The 7,776-nt window shown below is 44.6% G+C and overlaps 1 protein-coding gene across 1 annotated transcript; it reads right to left on the reverse strand.

Annotated features, from left to right (window-relative positions):
- Nucleotides 1-693: 693 nt before the first annotated feature.
- On the reverse strand, nt 694-2,934 carry PRSS23 (protease, serine, 23). The gene has a single exon (XM_010578254.1). The coding sequence runs from the start codon at nt 2,921-2,923 to the stop codon at nt 1,805-1,807; it is 1,119 nt and encodes a 372-aa protein (XP_010576556.1). The 5' UTR covers nt 2,924-2,934; the 3' UTR covers nt 694-1,804.
- Between the last annotated feature and the right edge of the window lie 4,842 nt (nt 2,935-7,776).

Below are 7,776 nucleotides of genomic sequence, written 5' to 3' on the forward strand. Positions count from 1 at the left end.
TTTTTCAGAACTAGAGCCAAAGCTATCACAAAGATAAAGCACCATCAGGCATATGTTTACAAATGCCATAGTAATTAGCAGAGTGTAAGAAAGGCTTAGCTGAATTAACATTTTCTTTGTATTTGTATAGCACAGGGAAGCTCTGCTTAGATTCATTCCTTCCCATTTCACACCAGGGACTTGCATTTGCCCCACAACACTAAGCGCCATGGGCAACTTGGTAAGCTTCAGGAGACAGTGAGAGATGGATGGGTGGAAGAGAAACTGGAACTAGAGCCAGTGACTATCCTCCTATTTAAAATAGTCTTGGCATGGCAGCATGTACTTAACCATGTTACTGCAATACGGTGGCACAATACACCTGAGAAACATTGTTTGTACAGACCACATTGACTTCCCAGTGCTGTCTGCCAAGCTACAAGTATTTAGCTGCACTGATTTTCCCTATAAAGACAGTTCTTGTTTTAAAGTCCAATTCTGCTACAGTAAAAATGTCACTGTTATCTGCAAGAGACAGCAGAACATCACTTCATAGCAAACTCAAAATACATCCTATAATGTGGCTCTATTCCAGCTGTAGAATTATCAAACCATGCATTTGCCAAGAATTATTTGTAACTCAACAGTTTGACAGGAGGGCGGGATCCCTGCCGCAAACAACACAAGAAACAGAAGTCAAGATGCCGTACAAATTACACTGTCAAAGGGATATGATAGAGACACACTTATAACTCCAGGGTCCCTCTACCTGGTGTATTTTTAGGTAGAACAGCGTGGATCTACAACAAAAAGGGTGAAAACTCAGTAGCACCCTTGTCCTGCTCTCCCTTTTACCTGCTTTGCAGGCAGCAATTCAGATGGCCAGCAAGACCAAAGACAGGCTTCCCCTCTGAAAATCTGCGTTGCTGACATGAGATTTTCCTTAAAAGATGTAAGTAGGTCATAACAGAAAACAAGCCTCTGTCCCCATGCGCTTTCTATGATAGTATATTCATAGGGATCCTGCTAGGTGTAAGACTATGCCCCAGCTGCTGTAAAGATTTAAGCCCATGTATGATTTGTGTTTCCCAGAGCAGAATGCAACGGCACTGCTCCTACGACCAACATCATCTTCACAGTCAAGTCTTTGCAGCATCAAGGTCTGTTTGCTTAAAAAGCATTTTTCTTAACTATGTTACTAATAAAGTCTCAAATCACTCAGGCTGAAAGAAGGTTAGAAGTGTTATGCAGTTATTTACCCTTCACGCTATTTGTGTGGCATTCATCTCCCACAGCGCATGCCTTGCCCTTTTCACACTCCCTTTCTCATGCAGGAACACAAAGCTGTAATGTTTGGGTTGCAAACACCATTAAATGCCCCCCTTCAGCCCCCAACAGCACAGAAATGTTTTCTTTTAAAAGTTCAGATCAAAGCATTTCTACTAATCCTAGGATTTATTAAAACAAACATTGTAGGCATGAGATAGTCAACAGCGTCCCTTTTATAAGATTCTTTGGAGACGGTTCTGATTTCGTACTGTTTACTGATCCGCCCCTAATTAATCTTCAGTTGCTCAGCTGCAAATTCAGCAAGTCCACCTGCTCCTTCCCCACCCAGCAGACGTTCCTTCCTCCCCAGTTTCAAGCTGTAATGACAGCACCACACAGCCCCTGTCCTAAGAACCAGGTGGCTTGCTTGAAAAGCTATAGATCACTTCCTGATGTTACAAGATCGTATCACACACATTTGCAGCAGAAGTCTTGCCTTTCCTCAGATGAGTAATTAAAACCAGTCATTAAGTGCTTTCAAGGAGTTTCATTGTCTTTATCCTTCCCTGCAGTCAAGGTAGTTGCCTTTGATCCAGTAACAGATCTGTGCGTATTTGAGGGGTGTGATGCGAACAGCTACATTGAAATCCTGAGGGGTGCCATTCATGTCCACCCACTGATGGCCTGAAAATATTCCAATAATTTTACGCTCCCATTTGTGATTCTGCCTCTTCCACATCCTCACGTACACCCCAGATCCACTCGCACCTGGCTGGGCATCGCACTGCTGGTACAACAGGTCATATGTTTCATCTTTGACATCACAGAAACGGTAAACCAGGTTTCCTGGACGATCATTGTCATAGCCAGAGAAGTGAATCCTCCCTCCAGGCAAGTGTCTTGCTGGTGGGCTCACACCTATCTTCATAAACTTTCTTTTATGAGGCTTCTTCAGCTCCAGCAGGGCATAGTCATAATCCATACCAATGTCATTGGCATTGCCTTTGATCCATCCTTTGGGGACATGTGTCCGTTTCACTCGGATCCACTGGAATTTCATTTTCTCAGGCATTGCCGAGTTGGTGATATTGGCCCCTTTGCTGCCATCTTTCAGTTTGGGCTTTAGGAACCCCACCCGCAGTTTCTGAGCTCCTTTGACATAACTCTTGCCATCATGGATACAATGAGCGGCAGTAAGAACGTGCTTTTCAGCCACCAGCGTCCCCGTGCAACCTGTAGATAGCTTCACTGATGTGGAGAATGGGTAATTCAACAAGAAGTCTTTCCCAAAAATGCTAAACCTGCTGTCATAGCCATAGATCTGCCTCTTAGTTCGAGATTTGCCTTGAGAGCCATCACCGCCGTTGCTCAAAATATATATGCCCACTTCAGTTTCAGTGAGGCTACCATTAGCGTACAAGGTTTCGTAGGACAGGTAGTTCTTCACTTCTTCATAAGTTGGCAGCGGAGAACTTTTGTGGCACGCTGGGCCACAGGGAGATACCACTTCCAGTCTGGCTTCAGCATCAAACTGCGGTTTGTCCAAGTTAAGAGTAGACTGTGGCAGGATAACTGGAACTCTGTAAGATGGCCAAGTTGGCTTCCAGTGAGAACTGGAGGGCATCGCATCTTTAGCAGCACACAAAAGGAGGATTAAAGTGGACAAGCCTGCCATTCTGAATGCCGGTCTGTGGAAAGCAAAAGGAAGTCCAGTTACTCACCCAAACATGTTGCAAGATTAATCTACCTTGCTAAGTAATGGCTTTCTAACCAAGTATAATATAATAAGGGTCAAGCAATTTGAATGGAGCCAACTATCATCAAGTACTTAGATTTCTCAGTAATAAACTAATGCCTTAACCTGTATCTTGAAACAAGTGTCCCAGGTTAACACTGAAACACAGGGCATTTAACCCTTGGGTGTGCTGAGCCACCAACTCCCAGCTGACTTCAGTGGGAAGTTATGGTATTTGTCTTCAAACGGCGTAAGGAAAATTCAGACCCTGTGTAAATTCCTGCATTCAGAAACCACAGCTCCTGCAAAGAGTGAATGTGTCTGTCTTCAGCTAGATTACAGTATTCTCTGAAAGCTCCCACCTACTCTCTGACTCCACTGAGAGACATCCTTAAATCACTTCATACTGTTTGCTGTCTTAGCCAGAGACATCAAGCTGATGGCAGGAACAGGCAGGTGGACAAAGAAGGTAACCTGAACAGGAGCTGGGTTGCAGAACATGACCGCATGGAAGACTCGCTTCCCCTTGCAACTCATACCAGAGGAAGGTTTCTGCTTCACGTAGCATTCGCTCTCCCCTAGGCTTACATGAGAAAGGGCGATAAGATTATACGAGGGCAGCTAATCAAGTAAGTTTACAATTCTCGAGGGAATTTTCATTTAACATACTGGCTTATTCCTTTATAAACTCAATTAATTAGAAATGCAAACCAACCCCCTCTGAGCTCAGGGAGGCGAATGAGACTGTAAATGTGTTTGTGAACCACAGGCAGAGAGCCTCAGACTGCAGAGAACAGCGTGCTCTAGTACTGTGTCAAGAAAATGTGTAACTTCAGCTTATTTGAAAATTAGCCATACAGCTGAATCGCTGCAGGAGGCATTGCGCCCTGCGCAGGAAGGCAGGCAGGATCTCCCTCATACAAAGATTATTCAAACAAAACTTCACAATTATGTTGAGCTTACACATATTTAAAACCCTGCTGAGGTTACACTGATCACAACTGCAGGATCATTCCTGACATACCTCAAATGAGTTAACCAAAGCAAATCATGCAGGAGATCACCACAGCTATCTAAGAATAAAAAAGAAAAATCCTTCTCTCTAACGCTTTTTGTAGGAATACTCCATCCCTAAGCTGAACCAAAAAAGACTTGAGAAGCTACAGACTGCTGAAGTCCAAAGGTGTCCAACTCAAATATTGGGCCTGGATTCTTCCATTGTTGGTAGCATCCTCTCTGGGAATGGAGGCTGTAATTAAAGCACACAATGTTCAAAATATCAATTGACTCATGCAGGCTATCAAAAAATTTCCATTCCAAAACAACAGATGTAGATGAACAGAGCTGATGGTACTGATGCCACAGAGGCAGGTACTGACTCGTCCAGAAATGACCAGACATTCTTTTGGTAATTTTTTCATTAACAAACAGGACATCTTTAAAGGGACATATTTTTTTCCAGAAGGGTTAAGCTCTATAGAATGTGTTGCTTTATACCTAGCGGGCAAGTCATGCTGGAAAATACAGGCCATTTTAAACATGAATCAGAATTGCATAATTTTTTAATGTCCCAAAATTGGAAAATACTTGCTTATGTATTCAAGGAAAACCATCAGCTCCTCTGGCTCCTTCCACAGCAGAGATTAATATTGGATGTGGCTGGGGTTTGCAAACTATGAAAAGAGACAGTCTCACATTGGAATAAGGATGGTCCAGGGAAAACTTGCTGTATATCAAATATGCTCATTGTACAACAGTGATTAGGAAAAGATAAAAAGAAGGTAACAGGGACAAATGATACCACTCCATCACCACAAAGACAATATACACTAGCATAAGTCAACTGTTAATTGTCCTACTTGTGACAGTGAGGACTGTACACAGAAATGTTTACTGGTCTTCCAGTTAGAAGCTGAGAACAGACTAAATCACAGTTATGCTGTACATCAGGTAGCAGATCCCATCATTAAGAGCATGTATTTATAAGCAGTCTGCTCTCATCTGCTTCACACCAAAGTTATTCCTACAAATTACATTTGAAGCTTTCTTGATAGATGGAATCTCTTGTCTAAATTGCACCACTCACGCCACTTCTTGGATCTAAAAATCATTCATGCTAACTGAACCAATGCCGGCCTTTGGCTGGTTTATTTAGCTGGCAGGGGAAAATTAGAAGCGTCTTGTCAGTTATTTGCACAAGCAGCAAGATTCCCTCGTGCCCATCAGCACAGCGACTGGATGAAGGGACTGTACCCAACAACTTCTCTGCTTCCTCGGAGAGCATCACCCAGGCTGAGAAGAGAAATTACCTCTCCCTGCAACCTGCCCTCCCTCATCTCCCTACCATCACCGCTGCAGCAACGCCAACACTGGAAAAGCAGTTTTAGACAGCAGAGGGCAGCCGCCCTATGAAGAGAACAAGACAGGAGCTGGGACTCAAGTTGGTCCCCCAAAAAAGGCTTCTGAAGATGGTATCTGTGCCTGTGCCGTGCCGTGCCCTGTAAAGCGGTACTTACTCCACTTTATGTCTCTGAGCAAGCCTCCCCACACCCCTCCCCTGCTGCTTCTGTGCTAGGATCACATTGGAGAGATATAGGATGAAAAAAAGCCTTCTTATCAATTACAGAACTTTTCTATTATTTATTAAATGCTATTAAAACCTAACAATATAATAAAGTTGTGAGTTTATACCTGACCGTAGGGGCTAAACAGTGCTCACGAACCAAAGCATTTACTGAAATCTTTGTAATTATGTCTTATCTGGAGACATAACTGGTACTAAATCAGCTCTGGGCGGCAATAAATAGAAAAAATATGTCTTATTTATAACCAGATGCCAAATTAGTGCATAGTACCTCTTCTGTGTAGATCCTTCCTCCTTAAAAAATAAATGGTTATGCAGAAAGATGAAGGAATTTTAGAAGTAGCCTAAATTTAAAGAGAGACCTACCAGTTAGCCTTTTATTTCCTTTTCCTTTCTCTTTTCCTTTTTGTTTAAAAAAAAACCAAGAAGCTGCAAAAAACAGGGTTAACACTCTGTATGTTCAGCTACTCACTCACAGGTGACCCTGAAAGATGTTCTCAAACCGAACAAACAGGTACAAAGCGAGTACTTCCCTGAACAGCTACCACAAAACGATACTGAATGAATTACGACGTGCTGCTCTACTGTAGTACTGCTCTTCTGTTTCTATTTAAACTGTGTCATAAACTCAATCCACCCTTTGACTCAGTACAAAGCCCTGCTCTGATATCCAGCCTAGGAACCCCCTAGAAAGCGGTTTGTACATAATCACACTTGCTAATGGCATTAAAATTGTTTAGAGAATGGAAACAGTGACAGCTACCCCGGGGCTCCCCACGCCGCTAAAACACTTTACAGACACATTTTCCTGCCTGCTATGGGCATTCACGCCTCGAGATAGATGTTGGTGAAAGAGAAGTGCCTTGTTCAGGACAGACATGAATCATTTTCTAATAAGCAAGTAATTTTTCTGGAAGAGCTCACTACTTCAGGGGTGGTTCTTGTAATAGATGGTTAAATAACAATAAATCTTGAAACATCCACTATGAAAGCCCATGAACTGAACAGTCTCCATTACATTTTGAAATGAAGAAAGTTTTTCCACAGTGCTGGAAGCCAGAATGATTAACACGGCAAAAAAAAATGAAGACAGACAGTAAGAGAGAAAAACCTGCCTCAAACCAAATTATAAAGGTGAACTAAATCACTGCCACACCAAAATACCTCTGCTGCTTTTCTTAGTCACAGAACTTGTTAAAACACAGCAAAAATCATTGAGTCGCACTTTAAGAATTACAGAAGCCTTACTGCCATTAAAATCTAACATCTCTATTAGCCTGCCTGCGATGCTGAAGGTAGTGCGAGAGTTGCAGTGCCCTACCCACTAGACTGAGGGCTGCAAGAGATGTCTCGGAAAACCTGAAACGAACTTTGATGCTGGCAGGCCAAGGGTGTCTGTTAACATACACAATGGGCACAGCAGGTATTTTGACACGTCTGTCAGTGACACATGCACACACAGAGGAAAGGGATCCTATTAAGCGTTTGCCACTTAGTCCAATTACTACAGAATATTTTCACTGCCTCCTTTCGCCCCCCTTTCTTTCCTCTCCCTCTCTCCCCGGCATGTAAAGCAGCTTCGGTTTCACTGTACAAGGGCAAACTGCGTTACAGGCGGACAGCGGCGGTCAACTTGAATAAAACAGTAAGCCGAAAGCAAGGACGTGCATCCCCAGGGCTATCAAACCAGCCCAGCCGTGGGGCAGCCGCGCAAGCGGGGTCTCCGGCGGGACCTTACCGACCCCTCGCACCTCGCTCGGGGCAGGAGGCGAACGCCTGCCGCAGGCTCCAGCAGCCGCTTCGCTGAAGAGACCGTGTCATGCAATTCTTAAAAAAAAAAAAACAACCAACCCACCCCCAAAATCCGGTGTTCTCAGTCACGGTGATGAACCAAAGTCTAGCACCGCAGCGGCTCAACCGGAGAGCGACTTCTGACGCCTCCCAAGCGTTCCACGCGGCAAAGGCGAATTTTTATCAGCTGCTTCCCCCGCCAGACGCCCCTTCCAAGTCAGCCACGGACACCGGCGAGCAGCGGTGCTGGCCGCCCCGGCGCCGGGGACCCGAGGCGGGGAGAAGCCGCGTTATCCCTTTTGTTTGCCCGCCGCCGGAGAGGCGGCGCCGGGTGCGCTCCCGTCGATGCGAGCGGGGTTAAAAATTAAGCTCCGCGGGGGAGGGTTCGCCCCGAGCCGGGACGGCGGCTCCCGGCAGC

This window comes from Haliaeetus leucocephalus, unplaced genomic scaffold (genome assembly GCF_000737465.1).
Source record: "Haliaeetus leucocephalus isolate CR32 unplaced genomic scaffold, Haliaeetus_leucocephalus-4.0 Scaffold616, whole genome shotgun sequence".
In the NCBI taxonomy this organism is placed as follows: Eukaryota; Metazoa; Chordata; class Aves; order Accipitriformes; family Accipitridae; genus Haliaeetus; species Haliaeetus leucocephalus.